The following is a 23,575-nucleotide window of genomic DNA, read 5'->3' on the forward strand; positions in this document are numbered from 1 at the left end:
GCCCAGAGAGGCGATAGCAGCAGCAGGGCCAGAGTCCTGCCTCCCTCAACCATTCTCATGCCCCCTCCCAGGCTGCTGGGCACACCCCGCGTGGAGGGACTGGGGCCGGGCTGAGGGGTGGGAAGCGGTAAGATCCCGGGGTCTGCCCCATGCCGGGAAGGCCCCAGATGTGGCAGGAGGAACATCCCACAGAAGGCGCTGTTCGTGCAGGGGAGGGGCCTCCCTGTCTGGAAGAACCCCAGCTTCCCTCCTCCCAAAGCACCAAGCCGAGAAAACCCAGGACCCAGCACCGAAAGGAAACCTACTTCAAACTTCAGCTGCTTCTTGGAGCCCGGGCAGGGTTGGCTCACTTGCTCCATCTTCTTCTCATCTCCGCTGCCCAGTCCGTCGGTCTTCTCAGGAGGCAGGGCCACTGTTGGCGAGACAAGTGAGGGGACGTGAGGAGCGGGGTCCAGATGCAGGGCCACCATGCTCGCTGCACCTTCGTCCTCGGGGCCTGGCCTGGACATTCTTACCAGCGGGGCTGGACCGGATTCTGCCCTGCCCATTTGCTGGGGTCAACATCACACTACTCTGGTGCCTGGTACTGCCTGGGGCGACCCCCACCACAGGGTGAGATGCCCCCCACACCAGCCTTCGACTTCTACGCCGAGGAGGCACAAAGCCACCCAGAGCAGTGTCGGGCCGGAGGGCAGATGACCGAGAGTGGAGGAGTGCTTCTGGAGCCCCGCGAGGGAGCTGGAACTTCACGGTCTGCAGTCCCACTGCCTTCTGTGCTGACATTTTGGCCTCCCCAAAGGTGCTACCCACCTGGGCACAGGATACACACCTTGGTGGACGGCCAGGAGGAGTGCCAGTAAAAGAGTTCAACTGGGTTGGTAAAGGTGTGCACACATGCACTGGTACACATACACATATGCACAAGCACACGTGCACACACATACACATGTACACACACGTGCACACATATGTACACTCATGCATCACACCTGCTCACACACATATGCACACTCATACATGCACGCATACTCACACACACACAAAAGGCATCTTCAGGGAACACACTCATCCTGAACCTTGTATTTGGCCTCTGGTCACCCCAGGTCCTTCCTTCTCTGCCAAAGGTCACAGTCCTATGTGTGGCCTTCCAGGAGCTATGGGAGGGTGACTGTGAAATCCTAGGACCTACCGACACTATTTTCCTGAGGACACCAGCTCAGGGTAGCACCATCGTCCTTGACCTAGAACCCAGACTACAAAGTGCCATCAGTTCTCGGAATGGCCCATAAGCCTTTTCTGCCTGTTTCATCTCGTCTGATAGAGGGGCTGGGATTTGCCGGGGACATCCTTTCCAGGCCACGCTCACAGCTTCTCTCATCCAATTCCCTTTGTTGCCTGGGGTAATAAATGTGTTGTCCTGTTTTGAAGGTGAAGAAACAGGCTGGCTCCTACTCCAAGAAGGGACCCTGCCCCCTCCACCCTGACCAAGGTTGGTTGGGGGGGTCATGTGAGGAGCTGAGATTCCCCAGTCAGAGAGGAAGGCAAGACAGGACTTTCTCGGGAAGTCAGCAGCCTGGAAAAATGAGGTCAGGCAACTAGATGGGCCTTTGTGTCTCTGCGATACCACACTCCCACCACACTCACCCACCCCAGCTTTGCAAGCAAGGGCCCAAGGGCAGTCCCTGGGCCAGGCGGAGTGGGGACGCCCCCAGTGGGCCCAGGCCTCAGCTCTCCTGCCCTGCTCCTGTCCTGTGGGATGGGAGCTCTCTCCTCTGCAGTTAGCGAAGGCACTTCCCCTGGTGCTCTTGTGCCTTGGCGCCACTGTATGGAAAGATGAGGCAGCAATGACTAAGCACTTGCTGTTTACCAACTCTATCCTCATGCAGCCCTGTGAGGCAGCTAGCTCCATTTTCCAGATGGGAAAACTGAGGCTCAGAGAGGATAACTGCCTCATTAGTAAATGACAGAGCTGGGATTTGAAACCAGGTAGCCTGAATCATGCTCACAGTCAGTCCACTAGTGGGAGACTCGGTGCCTCTCTCAGCCTGCCTCTCTCTGTCTAACGGAGGCCGGCCAGCCAGGGCAGTGGTCGTCTCCACCTGGGTTCTGTTCTCCGGCACTGTGTCACCCTGGGTGGGTCACGTACCTTCTCTAGATGTCTCAATTTTCCCCAACTGTAAAATGAGGAAGCTACCAACCCCTCCCCCAGAGGATTCTTGTGTGGATGCAACAAGCTCTGATCAGAAAGGGCTAAGACCCCAGCACACTAGGCCCAGCCGGAGTGGTGACAGTCAGGGGACCGACGGCCCCACTGCACTGACTCCTGGGAACAGGGCAGTTAGCAGCTAAGTTTTGTCAAAACTGAGGCTTCAGGAATGCAATAGACACAAAAGCATATCAAATACATACGGCCTGCATGGGCAGCTTTGGACATGGCCCTTGACTCCTCTGGACCTCAGGCCCCTCATCTGTAAAATGGGAGTATGATGGCCTCACCTTCACAGGGTTGTCGGGAGAGGACAATGAGGAGAGTGCTTACTGAACACAGTGACCGAAACACAGCAAGTGCTTGAGAGATGCTGGCTTTGCCAAGGATGTTGATGGGCTGTGGTCCCAGCTCACAGCTCAGATCCCAAGCGTCCCCCTTGACCCCTGACTGCCCCACTGGAAAAACCAGAGTAATATCACCGCCTGCAGCATCCTCTACCCACCCCTCCCAGGCAGGGGGAAAGAAGAAAAAGAAGAAAGAAAAACAAAGCCCAGCTCCATCTTCAAAGCCGCTGCATCTCTCTGCAGAGGTCCTGGCTGGAGATGCGAGCTGGCCAGGCTTATCGAAACCAAACTTCAAGTTCAAAGGGAAGTTATCAGAAAAGCACCTTCAGGTTCAATGTTGCCTTTCATGTTCCACTTGATAAAATCCAAAGAAAAGGAACCTCTGTCCCTGCTCTCTCCTTCTCTGGAGCACTCTTCCCCGGCCATGCACGGACAGCCTGTCTGCCCTCAGGTCCTCCCCTCTTCCTTCCTTTCTCCTCACCTGAGGGGCTGGAAAACATCTCCCTCAACCCCTCATACATCTTCTCCAAAAACTAGTGTGGCCCGGATTGTCCTCTCTTCACCAATGGCTCCCTCATCCCATCCCAGCTCAGAAAGACACCTGGACATCCACAGGTCAGCCAGTGGTCAGTGAACCTGCCAGGGGCCCCTCCCAGCATGGGGCCTGTGATCCGTGCTGCCCTGGGGCTGTGGGGGTCAGGAACGAGGACAGTCAGCACTCTCTATCCCCACCAAAGGAGGTCATTCACCCTCTTACTGTCCCCTGCCCAGTAGGTAGAACAGGTGGCAGAGAACCGGCCACAAAGACTCCAATGCCAGGGTCAAGGGCCAGGCCTCCTCCACATATGAACTCTCTGAAACCAAACTAAGTCAAGCTACCACGGCCCCCAGCGAGCCCTGTGCAGAAGAAACCACTCTCCAGCCATCAATGAGTACGGGCTCACTGGAGGTGGGAGACGGGGATGGGGACTGGTGCTCGCTGCAGGCCGCCCAGGCCCGCCAAGGGGGATTACAGTGATGCTATTTCTGTTGAGACCAGCTTTGGCACCACAGTCTGAGTCCATTCTCTGTCTCCAATTCCTGTTTAGCTCAGCCATTCTTCCCCCTGGGAAATGATCTTTTGGGGGCCTAATTTCAGGAGATGCTGATCACTCTTCAGTTGAAAGTCTGAGGAACTGTAGGAGAGACTGCTCATTTAGAAGAAAAAAAGAAGGCAGGGAACCAGGTGGGAAAAAAGGACTTTCACTTGCCTAAGGAGTACTTTTGGGTGACTGAGAGCAGGAGGTGGCAAACTACACTCAGTGAACCAAACCTGGCCCCCTGCCTGTTTTTGTCAATAAAGTTTTATTGAGAGTCGGTCATGCTCATTTGCATTGTCCATGGCTTCTTTCAGTGTATGACAGCAGAGTTGAACTGTCGCAACAGAGCCCACAAAACCTAAAATACATACTGTTTGGCCTTTCATGAAAAAGTCTGTGGATCGATCGCTGCTTTAGGTGTGTGCCACCCTCCACCTCCACCAGGATATGTGCTTGATGAGCAGGGCACAGACAATTTCACCTATTACTTGCCTACTTGGCTGGAAACCCTTGTGCAGTGCACAACCTGCCCAACCGTACAGTGGCCATGGAAGAAAGAAAATATCAGCTCTGCTTTCTTAAAGCCTATTGTCAGCCCATATGAATCTGGGGGGTGGTAGTGGTTTGTGGAGCTCCTTCTCTTTGGAATCTGCTCCCTGTTCCCCCTCACACCACAGCCATGAGGAGTCAAGGAGTCGGCTTGCCGTGTTTACCAAATGACGGTTCTCTCCCTATTAGCTCCCAGCCTGGCAGCTCTCCACCCCCAGCAACTGCCAGATTAAATGCATTACTTGACCATCTTCACCCAGCTCCCTTTGATGTTCCCTTCTCAAGCTTCAAAATACCTTTTGGAGGGAGATCAGACAGCATTAAACAGAATTACTAATTAATTAAGCAAAGTTAAATTTTAAACACTGTTTGTTGTGTTAGCCAAAAGCCTGAACAGAACAGACTTTTTTCCTCCGCTGAGATCAAAGACAGTCTCTTCCCTCTCCCCTCCCCCAGTTTAAAAAAAAAGGGAGGGGTGGGGAGGAAGAGAGAGAGAAAGAAGAGAGTGAGGAAATACCTGAATGGTGACAACTTTGATCGTGGGTCTAGACGCCCCTCCCCACCTCCTCGTGGGCCCAATGGGAGGCTCCTTGGGGACCGCCTGCTGTGAGAGCCACAGTCACTTGGGACTGTTTACTCTGGCAAATGGCAGTGACCCAGAGAGCGGGATGGCACGGCCCACCCAGCCCAAGCTGCTGACAGCTGGCACCACCCAAACAGCATGAGAAGAAGGCCCGTGAAATAAAACAGACCCGCCCTCCTCACGGTCCCGTCGGGTGAGCTCCTCAGGGCTCTTCCCCTTGGTCTGGAGTCACTTGGGGTCACTAGGAGACCAGCTCCGAGAAGCAGGCTGTGCACTGTACAACCACAGGGGTGCCACCCACGTGACCCACACTCTAGATATGTGTGTTGCTTGTGACATCCTTTGGACCGAGGGCAGAAATGTGTCTTCAGGAGAGGCCACTTTTTTCTAATTTGCCCGAATGCATCCAGAGCTGGCAAGGTGCTGTCTCCTGCTGCCCAGTCTAGCACTTTATTCTGTACAGTCCTATCTGGGACCTTCTGATTGCTTCACAGGAGCCTCCACCTCTGCACAGCCAGAAAGCAAGTTTCATGAGCTCTGGGGCCCTCTAGGCTTCTGCTCCCAGGGTGCCCGATGCCTAGCACTTCCCATACGTGCAAAGAGCAGAGATTCCACCAGGCCCGCTGAAACGCAGCACATTCTATGGGTGGGCACAGGAAGCGTGCCTATATCATGAATATGCCATACCTTCTGCCTTGATGGAGACTGGGAAGTGCCCTGGGGAAGTGGGGAGTTGACATTTAGGTGAGAATCCAAACCTGGGACAATACTAGCAAATGCCAGCTTCTCTTAACACAATCCAGAAAGGCCTGGTGTATATGAAACTTGGAAAGAAGAGACAATTCTGAAACACAATTACAACTAAATCGGCCCCACTGAACACCAGAAATTACTAACGCTTCAAATGCATGGCAGACCCCTCTCTTAGCCTAGTTACCTGGCAAGTTCTCAGTGAATACAACATAAGATTTAACACAAGCCAGAGCTTCCTTGCTGGAGTCTGGAGGCTCGTCCTGACATATCCACGGTCCTTTCTCAATTGTCCACGTACAGATTATCTGCTGCAAATATTTTAGTCTCAGCATTGCTTGCCAAGATGTTTGAGTCCGCAACCTTCTGACAGCAGCTGTTCAAGGGAATGCAGATGAATTTTAATATTAGCCTCTGCCAAATATAATTAGGTGGGTAAATCTGCTGCCAGTAAAAAGAAAAAGATATCATGTGTGCATTCCAGGCCAAATGGTTTCTTGCAGTATCTGTATGAGGCTCTCCTTAGGGAATGAGGGTCCTAGCGATGCCACATCTGTTTGTAAACACAGCCACACACTTTGGCGGAACGTACAGAGAGGCTGGTGAAGTTAGTAGTACCACACGCTACTCCATTACGTCCTCTAACACTGTGCAGGTTGTGCTACTGTTGGCATTGTACAAAAGAGGAAACTAAGCTTCAAAAGCAAAACTGATTACGCCATTCCCCTACTTAAACCCTCCAGTGGCCCCGTTTCCCCTAAGGAGGGATCCAAAGGCTTTCACGACCTGGCTGCCGCCGCCTCTCAGCCCCATCTCGCTGTGGAACTGCTGCCCTTTTCTGAGCCTGCCGTGCTCTCATGCTGTTATCCCTGCCAAGAACACTCTTTCCAGCTCTGCAATTCCCGCTCATCCTGCAGGTCTTCAGTTTAAGCCTCCCTTCCTCTGAGCAGCAAGCTCTCACGCCCTCAGGGCTAGCTGAGGCTTCCCTGCTCAGCCAGGCTTATTACACCATTATTATACCACTCATTTAATCATCTGAATCTTCCATCAGTCCCATATACATACCCTGAGATATAGATGATATAGATAGAGATATAAAATGCAGTGTCTATCACACTAAAGGTGCTACATCATCAGCGACATCATCAAAATGAAACAATGGTCAAGCAGCAGAATCAGGACTGGAACCCAGAAGTTGTGGAACAAAGAGAACGAAATCCCGGTTTCCCAACTCTTCAACCGCTGGCCTCTCCACTCTGTTCAGACCACAGTAGCTGACACCTGTTCCTGCCTGTTCAGCGACCCTCCTCCCTCTTTGGATAACAGCATCTGGCTTTCCTCCGCAGAGCCACTCACCCCCCCTCAGCCTATGCAGTTTATGGAGACTGATCCCACCCCAGGGTCACGTTGCACTCAGTATCTCCACCTGACCCGACCTGTTTCATCCTGAAGGCCGTCTGGCAGGTCCTAGGTCAGTATGAACGGAGAGTTCATGGAGAAGCTAATGGAGCTAAGCTTGTGGGCCCTCTCACCTACGGAGGTCCTTTCCAAGTCAGAACGGGTCTTTGCAAGGTGTTCATGTGGTCGTATGTGTTTGTATTTGGAACATTTTCTAAATTAGGCATTTCATCCTCAATCCATTAAGATTGTCGTCTCTATCCATTCTGATGTCCTGTCGCTGTGTCAGGCAATAGTGGGGAAATACAGGCATGTCTGGACCTGAACTAAGAAGAGACTGAGTTGGTGAGATATTTACTTTGGTTTAGCCCCTGAAAGCCTCAGGTCCCACAAACATAGATCTACCCTGGTCACGTGACCAGTAAAGTGAGAGCCTGACATGGGCAAGAACCACTGTGACTTGGGAACTTCCTTCCACCTGAGAGGGCCGAGCTCAGAGGATGGGAGTGCCCAGAGCTGGGCACTGCCACCCTTGCCACCTGTGGGGGAGAAGCTACTAGGGGACAGAGGGAGAGATGATGGAGAGGGACAGAGAGGGGCAGCGAGACAGACACATGCATGTATGTGTGTGTGTGTGAGCGTGTGTGCACGTGTGTGTATGAGTGTGTGTGCATGTGTCTCTGTGAGTGTGTGTGCGTGCACACGCAAGTGGCCATGACATGGTTTCAGCTCCAGAATCCAACCAGGCCTTTTTAGGCAAGATCTACCCTAGGATTTTTCAATTTCATGAGCCTCAAAAGTTTTCATTAAACTCGAAAGTTTAAGTGAGTTTCCAAAAGGACCGAAAGAAACCTGACTTAATGAATCCATCTCTCTGAGATCCTGCTGTTTAGGAAAAACCACCAGCACCCAGCACCATGGCAGTAATTCACTCACCCAGGGCAGTGCCCTCTAGGGTGGTTTCCAGCTTTTTCACCAGTGGGTGTCTGCCCCTTCCTGAGACCAGAAATGCCCCAGGCCCTTCCTCTCTACCAACATGCCTCCCAGCTGCATTTTACTGCCACTAGATTTTGCTTATGGACCAGTTGTAACTGAGGGGAAACAAAAAGAAGAAAACAGCAGTGGGGGAGGAAATCCTTCCCAACAAATAACATTCTGGCCTTTTTTTCTCATCAGAGCATAAGGCTGGTGGCCACTCGCTCTGAGATCTGAACAGGATTGAGACAAAACATCTGTTCAGGGAGGGAGGGGGAAGGCCCAGGAGAGAGAGAGAGGGGGAAAGGGGGGGAAAAGCCTTCAGTGGGCTAAAAATATCACGTCCCTTCCACTCTCCCCACCGTCCCCACCCAAGTTAAAACATGTGATGAAATTCATCTTTTACAATCTAACCCCGAGCTACTTGAAACTATGAAAGCCTCTCCGGTATCTGACACAAGTCAGAATTTCCACTGTTCCAGCTGAGCTTTTATGAGGAGCAGACTTGAGAGAAACTGCCAAGGTAACAAAGTGCGCTTGTTCTCTGTCCCCGCTGCAGCTCAGCTTCTGGGGGGACTGCAGGGGAGTGGAGAGTCAGGGCCGCTGACACCCCCGACAGGATGGGCTCTGAACTGAGGAAGAGGAGCCAGTGGGACATGGGCACCTGCCCCTCCATGTGGGGGTGCCCACTGCTCTCCCCTGAATACCCCTTCCTCCCAACCTTCCTAGGAAGCCATTGCCTGCCCTGTGTATCAAGGCGCCCTGCCCGGGCAACGCCCTGGCTACTTCTGAGAAGTCTTGACTCGCTCTCTCCATTTCTCACCCAACTGCTCTCTGAACCCCATGCTCCAATCAACAGCTATCCCACGGCCTCCTCAGCACCTCTCCTTGGATATTAAATGGGCATCTTGAACCCAACAGGTCCAAAAACGGGAGGCTTGATGATCACCCACCAAAACCTCCAGCACAGAAGCAGCACCACCAAATCCTTAGTTCCTGAAGCCAAAGGTCTAAGATGCATCCCTGACCTCTGTTGTTCCCTCCACCCACTTCTCACCAGTCCCAGCCCCCGCCCCACAGACCTCTCCCAGCCCCAAGCTCCCAGGCTAGGCCAGGGCCGTCTCCTCTTACCTGACCCCTGCAATCGCCTCCTGGTTTCACTGCCCCCTTCCTCCCTGCCCATGGGCCGTCCCTTCCAGAAGCCAGAATTCACTTCCTAAAACAGAAGTCAGAATCCAGCAGTCCCCCACCCAACCCTCTCCAACCTAGGTGCGTGGCCCCATGCTTGCCCACTGCCCCACTCTCATTTCCGATGCCACATCGGCCTCCTTTCTGTTCTTCCCCAAACACCAAGTTCCCTCCACCCTGGGGATCCGCTCACGCCTCCTAGCTGCTCTCCCCCTACATTCTCCCATGGCTGGCTCCTTCCTGGCACCTGCATCCCAGATGAAACATTGTCTTCTCAGAAAAGCCTCCTCACTGTACCTCTCCTTGGGCTTTTACCTCTTAGCAGAGCACCACTACCAGGAACCTCCATGCTCCTTCGAGGGTTTATGTATTCATCCCTGCCTCCCTCCTGTGAATGTCGTGACAGCTGGGTCTGCCTACTTGCTACTTGCTCGTGCCTGTGAACCCAGAGCCCAGCAGAGTCCCTGGCTGTAGCAAATGCCCAGCACATACTGAATGATGAGGAGTGAGGGGCCAGATTCTGTTCTCAGTCTGCTGTGTGACCTTGGACAGGTCACTTTCCCTCTCTGGGCTTCAGTTTTCCAACCACAGATGAAAGGGACTACAGGCCTCCCAAGTCTCTTTGCCCAACATCTCACCCCTGGGAGCCTGGACGGACTGACCCAGGCCCCAACACAGGTACATAGGACCTGCCTGAGGCCAGAGGGAGGCGTCACCTGCGTTCAGTGACTGAAGGGTGTTGACGTTCCTTCTTCAGTGAGTGTTTATTTATTGAGCACATACAGCATGCCAGACCCTACTCCAAGCACTGGGAGTACGAGGAGCCTTTAGAGATTCTAATAGGATTAAAGAAGCTTTGCCAAGAGGCCTTCTTTGATCTGGGCTAGGTAAATGATTATAATGCAGGCTGGCCCCTCTTCAAGAAAACTGAACCCAGGAAACAAGCATAATGGCAGCTCAAGTGTGCTGGCACTTACTGTGTCCCAGGGCCGTCCTCGGGGCCCACATCCATCACCTCGCTGTCTTCACGATAACCCTGATGAAGAAGTGCTATGAGGAACCCAGTAACGAAGCTGAAGCGCAGAGAAGTGACTTGCCCAAGGTCACAGAGTGAGTGTGGGGAAGCCAGGCTGGAACAGGGTCTGAGTTGCAAATTCACAGAAAGTCAGAGTGAAGGGAGGACAGATGAGGAAGGCAACGTTGGGGGCCGCGCGGAGCTGAACAGCTCCTGAGCTCCCAGAGGGCTGCTCAGCGCCCGCCAGGCCTCAGTCCCAGCACTGCTGCCCTGCTAGGCAGAACCAGCAACTCCAGGCACATTTCCCTTGGACTGGGGAAGCAGGGACCACCTGGGGAGGAGGCGGCAGGGCCAAAGCCAGGCCTGACCTGGAAGCCGGGAGGGCCGGGTCTGGTCCTGAGGAGGAGGGGCTGCCTGACTTCAGTGGCTTGGAGCATCTCCTTTAGCAGGCAGGGCCAGCAGGCTGGACTGTGCCCTGCAGAGCGGGCTTCCTAGAGAAGATGCTGGGAAGCAGCGAGATAGGAACTAGGCACTTGAGAATGAGGAAAGGCAGCGGGCAAAGGCCCGGAGGTGACACAGAGACGGCCAAGAAGCTGGGCAGGGCAGTGTTCACCAGGTGAGAGGCAGAGCGGACCTGGAGAGTGGGAGAGAAGAGGGGGGCGAGGCAGTAGCTGCAGCACCCTCGGACACAGTGACTCCCGGAGGCCATGCAGGGGAACGCGGCCTGGCACCCACTCCAAGCCACAGGCTGCCACTACCTGGCACCATGCCCATCTGTGTGCGTTGGAGGTGAGCCTGGGGTCGCCCCTCCCCAGTCCTCAGACCCCAGCTGGGTCAGCTGAGGAGGGGTCCCTCTCCCCTTCTCCCCATGAAAGCCTCACCTCACCAGCCCTGCCACGCCCAGCCAGCTCTCAGAGCTTGGGACTTTTGATGTTTACTTTGTTCTTTCCCCAGTTCAAAAGGAGCTCTGCAGCCCTGGCCCTCGCACCAAGCCCAGCCTTAATCTCCCATCCCTCCCGCTCCCAGCTGGCCAGTTAAGGCGGTTAAGACGCTGGATTAGGGCCGGCTTTACATAACAACGCGGGAGCTAAAGCCATCCTCTCCTGGGATGGCTAAAAGACTTCTTTTTATCTTCACGCCTCAGATGGCCTTTTTTCTCTCTTAAACAGCTCTCCAGCCCGCCAAAAGGCAATGAACTTGGCCAACAGGAAGACAAAGAAGAGATTCAGGACTCGGCTTGTTCTCCCTTTGCCAGTAGCACAGAGGGATCCCCCAGCCCCAGGTCCGGAGCAGGCAGCTGGTTTTCTATGGCCAGAACTCAGCACCTGCTCTCGCCAGACCTAGCCATGTGGTGGCCTGCCATCCATGCCGTACCCCTCACCCTGGGGTGGGCAGCCTTGGACCACAGGACCAAGGGTGCTAGAGGCCTACAGATGGTCACTGGTCCTAGGGTCCCTCACGGGCTCTTAGGGGACCACACGGACAGGTCCAGGTGCCCACTCAGCTCAAACCAGAGCAGCTTCGCTTCTGCTGCTTTGTTTACGGTTTTCACCTTTAAATACTGACATTCGTTTTTAATTTCACAAGGAATACCTGATTATGTGATTTTTAAAAATATATAATTTTAGAATTATTGATAGTAGAGACAGGGTCTCACTATGTTGCCCAGGCTGGTCTCAAACTGGTGAGCTCAAGTGATCCTCCAGCCCCCGCCTGCCAAAGTGCTGAGATTATAGGCATGAGCCACCATGCCCAACTACGTTCTTATAAAAGTTAAACCATGAAATACAGATAGCATAGACCGCAGTCTCCTCCCATGTTTGGAAAGAGCTATGGTTATCATCTATCTGGGCCTCTATCCACACAGTCAGATGCACATATGGTGCCCCAAGAAACTCCTGAGGATTATCTGGTACCTTTTTTTTTTACATAAAAGATATCAGACTGTATGCACTTACAAAGCTTTCTGTTTATGGGACTCCTCCCCCTTGATCTGGGGCCTGCTCGTATTTGAGCAAAGTTTGCTAGATACCTGGCTCTCCAACCTGCCTTCAACTTACAGGCAACGGAATGAGTATCTTCAAACAGTGCTTCTCCGAGTGCAGTGTGCATGCAAGTCACCTGCGGAGCTTATTAAAATGCAGATCAGATTCAGCAGGCCTGGCTGGAGCTGAGATTCTATATTTATAACAGCTCTCAGGCCAGATGCGGCCGTGGTCCTCAGGTCTGGCCCAGGCTCCCCTTGAGAACTTCCCAGAACTGTCTGCTCTCCTCTTGAGGCCCTTCGGACTCCCGCAGGCCTGGATCCCCCTTCGTTGATCCTTGCACCCTGGCCCCCAGCTCTCCAGCCAGCTGTCTGTCCTGGTCTCAGCAGAGAGATCCTTCCCTACTCTTGTAAGGCAGTCCCCCATTTGGTGTTTTCTTTCCCTGTTTCTGAATTTCAAATGGAAAGCTCTCCCATTGAGCAAACACTCTGCTTCACGCTGTCATTTGTTCCTGGCACCAACTCGGGGAGCCAAGCAGGGAAAAGGCTTGCCTTCGTTCCCATGCTATAGATGTGGACACTGAGGCTCAGAAAGGTGGGATGGCCTGCCCAAAGTCAAAGCAGCACACCGGCAGCCAGCAAACCCTCTACTTGAGCATCCTGAATCTCTCTACAACACGGCACTTCACTGTGAAGAAAGAAAGGAGTGGCTAGGCGCGGTGGCTCACGCCTATAACCCCAGCACTTTGGGAGGCCAAGGTGGGAGGGTCGCTTGAGGCCAGGGGTTCAAAATCAGTCTGGGCAATATAGTGAGACCCTGTCTTTACAGAAAAATTAAAAAATTAGTTTGGCATCGTGGCATGCAAATGTAGCCTTAGCTACTTGAGAGGCTGAGGTGGGAGGATCACTTGAGCCCAGGAGGTCAAGGCTGCAGCGAGCTATGATTACCTACTGTACCCCAGCCTGGGTGATAGAGAAAGACCCCATCTCAAGAAAGGAAGGAGTGAGGACGACACAGGAGAGAGGTGAGGCTGACTGTGTGTGTGTGTGTGTGTGTGTGTGTGTGTGTGTGTGTGTGTGTGTGTCTATGTGTGTGCACACATGCACCGAGGGAGGGACAGGGTGGAGGAATGGAACAGGTATTGTGCATAAGGCTTTCTCCATGCCCAGCACCGCCCGATCACACGTCACACACCATGCTGACCAGCTATTCTCATTACCCCCAGAGGAGCAGTAGCGTTTCAACAACCTGTCCAAGGTCCCCCAGCTAATCCGGTGTTGGGCCATGACATGGACATAAGTGACCGGGTCCCCACCTGGGCTTGAACCTATGAAGTGCCACACCTGTCTCTTCCTCCTCTCCTCCATCCCACCCTCCAGCCCACCCCCACCCAGAGTCATGAGGTCCCTGTTGTGCCCGCTGTCTGCAGATTTTCTGGAGTACGCAGGGCTCACAGCCAGCTGGACACCCGCTTCCCTCGCTCACTGCTGCTGGGAAGAGCAGTGGACTCCAAGTACCTTCCAGCCGGAAGTCGTCCTCCTCCTCCTCACTGAGCGTGTCTCTCAACACGTCACCCACGAGCTCCTAGAAGACAAAGCAGAGGCATTGAACAGGAGTTGGGGGTGTCCAGGGCTGGGACGTTAAAAGTGTCACTATGAGGACCCTGGGCTGATTCTTCTGATGGGAATTCAGGTCAACTGAAGCAGATCCTATCACACCTGAAAAGTTAAGCACCAAGGTGAGTCCCTTCTGCCCTTAACATAAACACACATGCGTCAGCACAACATTCAGGTCCCCACAAACTATGGCTTCCCCTGGTCCTCCATCATGCCTCCCATATCTCACCAACCCACATGCCTTCTGGAAACCAGTATGATCTTTGCACGCACCCTGCCTGTTTTCCCCCAGTGAGTTAAAGATATCTGGGACCCCATCCCAACCAACCTGACCAGGTGGTGTCAGGTTAGCAAGGAGAGTGTTACAGGTCCACAGGCTGGGAAATTTCTAGGATGTCAACAAAGGTCCCATCTGTCTGATCCACCCCAGCAGGCTAACTCCAAATATGGAAGAAGCTAGACCATATCTTGTCAAACCGTCTTCTGTATTTATTGGTATTCTGCCAGAAGCATTCCATGATCAAAGAAGATTCTTTTAAACAAAGTTAAACAAGATCCCTTACTGCAGGACTTATCAGGGCCTTTACTTTTACTTCTAAACACCATGAATCTCCAAGTGCTGACATATTTTGCATTCTCCAGACTTACTTAGACCATGGAGCTTTGTTTTTCAGAAGCATCACATGAGATTCGTGTCCCAAGAAACCCACTTTGGGAAATACTCCTGTTATGGGAGGACTGACAAGGGTTTGGGGGGACGGTGATGCTGTGGCAGCGCTTCTCAAACCACAAAATGACAAGCAATAAAAAAGCCCAAACTCAGCAGCTGTCACCAACTTCTCTTTGTGAAAATAAAAGAGAGGGGAAAAAAAAACCCTCTCCTTGAGGGGGAAAAAAAAATTCTACACCTCAGATGATGCTTAAAAGAAAAACCAGTCCTCATCTTGATGAACAAAAGGAAAACAAGGCTTTGTATTGCTGATCTCATCAACTGGACACAGCTGGAGGTAAGCCTCTTGCTTTTTTTGTTTTTTTGTTTAAAAGACAAACAGCTAACATTTTGTGGCTGTTCTCTTTCTTCTTTCAGATCTTTCTAGGGCATTACACACTCTTTCTTAAAGGCTGTTAAAATGTGGCCATTCAGACTCCGGTGTCCCATTTACTTCAAAACCAAGCTACTTTATTCCTCGAGTCAGGAGGGCTTCCCTCTCCTCCTCCGCCAATTATTATAATCATCGAACATTTCCTGGGCTTGTAAACTGGCTGTTTGTGTTAACAGAGCCTGAGTTGACAGGGAGCTGGGAGATGATGACAGGAAAGGGATGCACACAGGTGGCATCATTAGATGGCTGGGACGCCCCAGCAGCCAATTAAAGCCCATCTTTCATGCCGGAGAAAGACGGGTGCCGCCACCTCCGAAAGGCTGGCAGGCAGCGCTACCTCGAGGGAACAGGCGACAGCCTTCAAGAGAATTTCAAGAGAATCCGCACACCTCTTCACACTGAGGTCTTCTGCGGTGGCGGGGGGGGGTGGGTCCGTGCCTGCCACCCTGACCGCACCACAGCCAGGTGACAGCATCAGTGAGACGTCTGTGTACTCATGTCTTTTTATTGGCACGCTTGGAAGAGTTTTTAAAGACTCCAGACTTCGCCACCAACAAGGCAGCCATGTGGGACCCTATAACGATGACCACGTGTGCTCGGGGCACCGCAGTCATCACCGATGACAGCTTCAGCACTCCCTGCTCAGAGGACCAAGCTCTCTGGCACACTCAGAAAGCAGAGTTCTGGCAAGTTCTGGGGTAAGCCTCTCATCACTCAACAGTACCCTGCGCTGGGGAACACTGGAAAGATCCCCGGAGCCATGGTCCACAGACGCACTGTGCTGTCCCCATGCTCAACTTGGTAAAAGCTCATCTTCCCGGCCGGGCACCTGTAATCCCAGCACTTTGGGACGCCCAGGCGGGTGGATCATGAGGTCAGGTGTTCCAGACCAGCCTGGCCAACATAGTGAAACCCCTTCTCTACTAAAACTACAAAAAATTAGCCAGGTACGGTGGCGGGTGCCTATAATTCCAGCTACTTGGGAGGCTGAGGCAGGAGAATCGCTTGAACCTGGGAGATGGAGGTTGCAGTGAGCCGAGATCACACCACTCACTCCAGCCCAGGCAACAGTGCAAGACTCCATCTCAAAAAAAAAAAAAAAAAAAAAAAAGAACAAAACCCCACAAAAAAAAAAAAAAAAAAAAAAAAAACTATTTCCCCCGCTGAGCCACATGGCCCAGGGTCTGCAGCGTTCAGCCGCATGCTCCTCGATCTTGGAGCCTCTAGTCCAAAAGCCATGTGGGATGTTGAGCCAAACACAGGATCACATCCTGGCTGTACCACCTGCCTCACCTTTGGACTTTAGTCTACTTATCTGTAAAAGGGGCACAGTCCTCAACCACAATAATAATCAAACATCTGACACTGACTGTGCATTCTCCATGTGTCAGGCCCCATGCTAGGCACTTTATGTATACAGTCACTCCTCAGTACCTGTGGGCGAGTGCTTCCAAAACTCCCCGAGTCTATCAAAATCTGTGCATGCTCAAGTTCCCTATCTAAATGATGTAGTATTTGCATAGAACCTACAGATATCCTACATATACCTTAAATCACCGCCAGATTACTTACAGTAACTGACAGAGTGTAAATGCTATGGAAATGGTTGTCACACTGTATTGCTTAGGGAATAAGGACGAGAAAGTCTATATGTGTTCATTACAGATCCTTTTTTGTTTCCAAATATTTTCTTTTTTTTTTTTTTTGAGACAGAGTCTTGCCCTGTCACTAGGCACCAGGCTGGAGTGCAGTGGCACAATCTTGGCTCACTGCAACCTCCACCTCCCAGGTTCAAGCAATTCTCCTGCCTCAGCCCCCTGAGTAGCTGGGACTACAGGTGAGCGCTAACACGCCCAGCTGATTTTTGTATTTTTTTTAGTAGAGACGGGGTTTCACCATGTTGGCCAGGATGGTCTCGATCTCTTGACCTCGTGATCCACTTCCAAATATTTTCTATCTATGGTTGGCGGAGTCCACAGATACGGAGCCCACAGCTATGGAAGGCCGACTGTGTATGCGTGTATTTCTTACCACCCTGAATCGTCACAACAGCCCTGTTCTTTCCATCTCTCAAGAAATAGATGCTCATTAAAATGATCTGCAAATTGTAAAGTGAGAGGTATAATTGTTACCGTTACTTTCCACAAAGAAAGTGTCTTCAACCCTGAAGGACTGTATGAGACAGGAAACCATGCTGATGACAGTAACCTGTCACCTACCAAGCGCTCACAGTGTACAAGGTACTGACCAATGGGATCCTCACAGGAGGCTCTGGAGAACAGCCTCCCCACAGCCCTGTGTTTAAGTGCTAGGAGGCTCCAAGAGGCCGTGACCCACTCTGGAGCACCTGCCAGCAAGGGGCGGAGCAGGGACCCGAGCCAGCTCCTTCAGGTGCCTCTGCCTGGGCTCCCACCATGCAATCAGGGCTCCTCTAGGCATGGGGGCAGCAGTGGCCGGGAGTCCTGGCACCTACCAGGGACCAAGGTCACAAAGGAGAGCAAGGAAAACAGCCCAGCCGGTAGCTCCAGTGGGTGAGTGGTCAACGGCTCCTGTCTGTCTAGCAGAACTCAAAGCTCCCCTGTTCCTCCCCATAGCTTGGGGACTTGGCCCTGCCTCAAGCTGAGCCCTGGCTGGCAACCCCACAAGTCAGGGCCAGGGCCAGGCCCTCAGCACCATCCTGTGGGAAGGTAGGTATTGCCGGGAGACACACTCAGACCTTCGACGGCCCCACTGGGAGCCCCCGTGCAGAGGGCATGGAACTGGAGGGGCTCAGACCTTGGTTTGAATCCCAGCTCTGCCTTACACACGCTGTGTCACCTGGGGAAAGGAACTTTATCTCTAGTGCACCTCAGTCTCCCCATTCGTAGACAGGGGCGACAGCACTCAGGATATCTGAAGGGGGTCGTGAGGAGTGAGGAAGTCATTGCATGCGAAGTGCTTAGCAGAGCAGCCGATAGCGTGAGTGAGGTCTGTCAGGTCAGCAGTTACTGTTTATTACTCCTGCTGTTGTTATCATATGGTGACCAGAACACTGCTGGGACAAGCCAAGTGACTTGCCAGACCCCAGGTGCCCTCACAGACACCTGGAAACATGCCCCATCCTGCCCAGCACACTGCTTTCAGAGTGCTGCATTTCACCTTCATGGCAATCCTTTCAGGTATTCCAGAGGACTGCCTTGATTGCCCCACTTTACAGATGAGACAACTGAGGCACAGAGAGGTTAAGTGACTTGTCAAAGGTCACACAGCTAGTAAGTGCCAAAGCCCACACCCTTCGCCACTGCACCTGGGAAACCCCCACATGGGGCTTGGCTATAGCGGCCACGCTGCTCTGCTTCTTTGGTCTACTTAGCTGTCACTCTGCCCGTGGTCCTGGGCCCCTCCCCTCTGGCCTCCAGGACAGTAGGCCTCAGCCTCTGCTGCAAATGCTGATCAAAGGCCTTCCTGGGTCTCCAGAGCCCCTGCTCCACCTGACCTGGAGCCGGGCTGCTCCTGCCCAGTGGCCCGGCTTGGTGGCCTCTCAGGCTACATCACTCAGATGTGCCACCTTCTGAAGTCCCAGTGGTGCCCCATCGGCTGGCCCTGGGAGCCCCTCCTCTGCCCTACACTGGGACCCAGAAGAAAGGCCAGCACCATCCCAGAGCCCAGATTCAGGCACGATACCTTATAAGGCCTCCGGGGATGGGAAAACCACATCAAAGCAGCCTTGTGGAGCGAGCCGGAGTTTGGTTAGGGTTTTTCCTCTATCTTTGAGACTTCCTACTCCTGAATGTACGATCTTCCCCCACCGCCTGCCCCAGCAGTGCTTTGTCAATCTTTCTGTTCTCTAAGAGCTAACAGATGTTGGTGCCATGGGTTTCAAAGCAAACTCCCGGTGCCCACAGAACACGGCACAACTCACAGATTCCAAGAATGCACAGGGCTGGGACATGCCAGGGAAAGAGGAGGCGGACAGGGCCCAGGCCACCCTGTAACCCTTAGATCCAAGCAGCCTACCCTGGAGCTGCCCCAGGAAATTCCTGGCGAGTTCTCTCTTCCCAGCACACTGAGGCGGCAGCCCGGCCAGACCTTCTGGAGGCCTCACTGAGAGCAAGCTCTTGCCTTCCTCTTGTCCCGTCTTCAGAGGCAGGACCGGGATGCTCCACTCCCCAGCGTCCAGACTACCCTGGCAGTCGGAGCGCCCAGGCTCCGGGCCCAGCCCCACCCTGGGCAGCCGAGTGGCAGCAGACACATTACCTAACTTCTCTGGCCTCCATTTTCCCCTTCTGTAAAATGGGGATTTTGATGTCAAAGAGCAGTCAAAGGGGAAACATAGACAACATGCCTAGGATGGTGTCTGAGGCGAAGCTCGCAGCACTAACATCAGTTTCTCTCCTCTTCCCAATGCAGGCTCGAGAACATTCTCACCTTTCATCCTCACATTTTATCCCAATGTCTGGTGCGCCTGTGCCTCAGTGTCCACCCTGGGATGACACTCACATGTGTGTCCAGGAGGCACTTTCAAATCCAGTGATGTTTAGGACAACGCGCTTCCTATTAACCTGCAGTCAGGAACACCCTGGATACTCTCGAAGTCAAGTGCGCTGCATCTCCACAGAGGAACGCCACGCGAGAGGGAGTCCAAAAGAACAAGACAGACCTGCAGATCCCACGGGCAGAGGGCCAGACCCCAGGACGGGCAAAGGACCAACCGCAGGAGACATGCAGACTGCTACCTGTCCACAGAGGAGAGCACCAAACCATGTGTGCCATGAGATCATCCCTGGGTCGGTGAGCATGCGGAACACGACAGCCACGGTGACCCGCAGGGAGGGGACGGCAGACAGAAGCAGAGGGTGTGGGGGGTCATAAACCCCAGCCTTATCAGAAGTGTTCTCATGTTTAACAAGTGAGTATATTACTTGGGTAATTAAAACCCAATTTAGTAAAACCACAGATAATAACCCACTTTACAAGAGAAAACAAAAGCTGGGAGATGAAGAGGTCCAAGGTTTCCTGGAGAGAAAGTGACAGAGTGAGGTCAACCCCTCCAGGCCTCGGCCCCCTCGTCTCTAGAATAGAGCTGGCCAAGGTGATGCTCACAGTTCCCCGGAGCACAGACCTTCTGGGGTTCTAGCCCGCAGCCCATCAATAGGCAGACCTCTTCTCTAGGGCTACTCCCAGGAAACAAGAGGAAAACTGGGGCTGTCCAGTTTCTGGGCCTCAAGTTCTATGTCTCTCACATGTACCTCTCCCCTGCGGACCTGTTATTTCTGCCCACACAGCTTCCCCCTCCCCGATCCCTAGGCCCCCAGGACTTTCTTGGGCCTCCAGAGCCCACTCTGCCTACAAGCTCGGCAGGCTGAAAGTGCCAGGAAATTACCCAGCCCGTCCCAACACACAGAGTGCCTGCGTCCCAACATGCAAGCCAGTGATGCAAAAATAATCTTCATCAAAGGGTGGGGAGATGGAAAGAGGGCATGGCGGGGAGATGGAAAGAGGGCATGGCAGGCAGCCAGGCAGCCGTCAGGGCAGGGTCCTGGAGGCCTGGCCCAGGGACAGGAGAGGCTGGGGGCATCCTCCTCCCCTGGAGAGGAAAACAGACTCACCCCTCCTTGCTGGGGTCATCAGAACCCAGGCCTCAACATGCTGCTTCCAAAGAGGAAAGGCATCTCTTTCCAAGGAGGCAAAATATAGGGCAGAGCCCTCAGCCACTCCCCTGAAGACCCCCGAGCCCACCACAGCCACAGGTCTCCCAGTGGTGGCTCCTAGCTCTGCCCACCTAGCCCTGTCCCCTGGCCGCAGCCAGGCCACTTGGAACCCTCCGCTGGGACCCCTCTCTTGGGAGCTGACAGGAAAGAGTTCTTTGGTGCCTAGGCTGCATCTCATCTCATCGGCAGCTTCTCAGAGATGGCTGGCTTGAGGAGGCAGCTCACACAGACATGGAGGCCAGTGCCAGGACCAGCCTCAGGCCCAGCCTTCTCCAGAAGGAGGCTGCCTGCGGGCAGGACTCTGGGTCTGTTTTGCCTCCGAATAGCGCCCAGTACCATGCAGGTACTCAGTAAAGCGTCTGTTTAGTGAACTCTGGGGCAGGCCCACCCTCACCCACCCTTCCCACCAATGCGACCGTCTCAGAAGCCACTAAACAGCCCTTGCTGCAACCACCAATTCAGGTCGGGTTTTCGTTACTTGCAACTAAAAGCTCTGACTCCCTTAGCCCCCAGGAGCAATCCAGTCTCCTCAAAGCTGAGACCAGGATTCCCAGGCAAGCTTGGGAGCCAGTGGAACAGGCCCCTGCAGGAGCCTCACCCGCCGACTCCAGTCAGAGCTGCGGGGGCTGAGGTGGGGGCGAACGCGGGCTCCCAGGGCTGCACACACAGACCAGGCCTTCAAGATGCCAAAGATGTCGAGCAGCAATTAAAATTCCTCAGATTTCTCCCTATTTTTATCTGCCTAAGATGCAATCGGCGTGCTCCACCCTTCAGCTCCCCATGTCCTGGGGACTCCAGCCTGAGCCTGCTTCCTGGGCTGGAGGGTTTGCACAGGGAAGGTGGACAGCCAGCACGGAGTGGGACAGAGGGCTGGCAAGAGGACTTCAGACCTGGGGCCTGACTCTGAAACCATCACACTCCCTTCCCTGGCCCTCAGGCCTGAGACCCAAGAGAGTGCACATAATCCCTAGAGATGGGTTTGCCCAATACTGAACCTCAGCCAGCTGGTCACTGAAGGGCCAGCAAAGGCCACTTCCTGGGCTGTCATCCCAGCAAGCCACAGGTATCCACATGCCATGGCCACGCCTTCCTCCAGAGCCAGGTCCCACTTGGCTACCATGAGTACTTAAAATACTTCTCTAAATTAGAACAGTCTCTTTTTAACCTAGACTTTCCATAAAGCAGTAAGATCAATAAAATCACAGGTGTTGGGGAGCATGGTTTGGTGTGGTTTGGTTCTGAGATGGGGGTCTCCATCTGTCCTCCAGACTGGCAGTAGCACGATCACAGCTTGCTGCAGCCTCCAACGGCCTGGGCTCAACTGACTCTCCTGAGTAGCTGGGACTCCCGGTGTATGCCACCATGCCCAGCTACTTTTTTTAAACTTTTTGCAGAGACAGAGTCTCACTATGTTGCCGAGGTTAGGTGTGTTTTTTTGTTTTTAAGGACAATTCATATTGAACAAATTCAGAATCATTAAAAGACAAGATGCCCACCCCTTACCACCTGAAGTTCCAACCCCTCGGCAGGGCATTGACCACTGAACCATGCCTTCAGAGCCACATGATTTAAAGAGCCCACCCCCTGGCCCCCACAGTGGTCAGGCTGGCTCCAACAAGTAGGAAGAGGGTGGGGGCAGGGGGGAGACACCAGGCAAGGTGGGCACCAGGGGAGGCCATCAACCTTCCCACCCAGCCACCCTGCTCGAAGACTCATGGCTTCAGAATGTGATTTCTGAGCACGGAGAAAAAATGACTGATGGGAAAAACAAAAACAAAAACAAAAACAACCCAAAGTCCAAAACCAACAATAGAAAAGAGTGAATCTTGACATCACCCAGAATGCTCCCTGATCTCAAACTGCTGGCATTTCAGAACCCTTAAGAGATGACCCAATGTAGGGCCGATTGTGCAGAGCCAGGCAGGGCATGGGACGGGGAGACTTTGCTGTTCGTCTGACCACAATTTTCCGACTAGACAGTGTTCAAAGGCATTTCTACAGTGGAAACTGGGATCTGATGGGCATGTCGGGGCCTGGGGATAACTGAGGTCGGGAATACAAAGCACTCAGTGATGATGATAACCAGCCTTAGTCAGTGCGTGACGTCTGCCAAGTGTTATGAAGCACATTGGGGCATCACTGACTAGGCGCTCCCAGCAGTCCTGGAAGCTGGGCTCTACAATGACCTCCACTTTGGCAGTGAGGAAACTGAGGCTTAGAGAGGTTAAGTGACTCACTCGAGTTGTCAATCAGGTCTGGGTTTGAGCCCTGGTTCTTTTGCTTTATACTGTGTGGCTTTGTACAAATGTTTCTACCTGATCGTGCCTCAGTTTCCCCAGCAGAAGTGCAAATAGCCCCCACCTGGCAGGGCAGTTGCGAGAGGAAAGGAGAGTGTGTGGACAGTGCTTGGCGCATGGCCTGGCACAGATAGCATGTCCGAAGTCACAGCTGTCACCTCTTTCTCCCTCCCGGCCCTGGTCTTTCAGCCTCTCCCATCACATCCTCTCTTCTGCCCCAGTTTTTGTCAGGGATGCCACAGCAGATCAAAACCCAGGCCAGCACTACCCCATCAGCCCAGAAGGCCTCAGGCGGCCCCACCTCTAGCCGGCTACAGAGAGCAGAGCGCACTCAGCGCTTGTCAGAGTCTCTGCCATCCTACCCACTGCTGACTACACACATACACACACACACACACACACACACACACACAGCCTTCCCACCCACGACTGACCTCTCTAAGATACTGCACACCACACCACTGACCCCACCACACCACTGCACACCACACCACTGCACACCACCACACCACTGCACACCACCACACCACTGAACACCACACTACCGACCCCACCACACCACTGCACACCACACCACTGACCCCACCATACCACTGACCCCACCACACCACTCACCCCACCACACCACTGACCCCACCATACCACTCACCCCACCACACCACTGATCCTACCATACCACTGACCCCGCCACACCACTGCATACCACACCACTACACACCATACCACTGACCCCACCACACCACTGACCCCACCACACCACTCACCCCACCATACCACTGACCCCACCACACCAC

The 23,575-nt window shown here is 53.4% G+C and overlaps 1 protein-coding gene across 3 annotated transcripts in view; it reads right to left on the reverse strand.

Moving 5' to 3' along the window:
* NKD1 (NKD inhibitor of WNT signaling pathway 1) overlaps window positions 1-23,575 on the reverse strand; it is an 89,993-nt gene that overhangs the window by 14,493 nt on the left and 51,925 nt on the right. Inside the window, exons 4-5 of one of the 3 annotated variants that reach the window (XM_017530140.2) lie at window positions 13,593-13,659; window positions 306-412 (exon numbers count right to left, since the gene is read on the reverse strand). In XM_017530140.2, coding sequence (XP_017385629.1) covers window positions 306-412; window positions 13,593-13,659 — 174 coding nt within the window. Of the gene's footprint in view, window positions 1-305; window positions 413-3,034; window positions 4,658-10,052; window positions 10,240-13,592; window positions 13,660-23,575 lie in introns of those variants that run through there. The other 2 variants (XM_037739124.1, XM_017530141.2) reach the window with 2 other exon arrangements.

Source organism: Cebus imitator, unplaced genomic scaffold (genome assembly GCF_001604975.1).
Source record: "Cebus imitator isolate Cc_AM_T3 unplaced genomic scaffold, Cebus_imitator-1.0 Scaffold63, whole genome shotgun sequence".
NCBI classification, from domain to species: Eukaryota; Metazoa; Chordata; class Mammalia; order Primates; family Cebidae; genus Cebus; species Cebus imitator.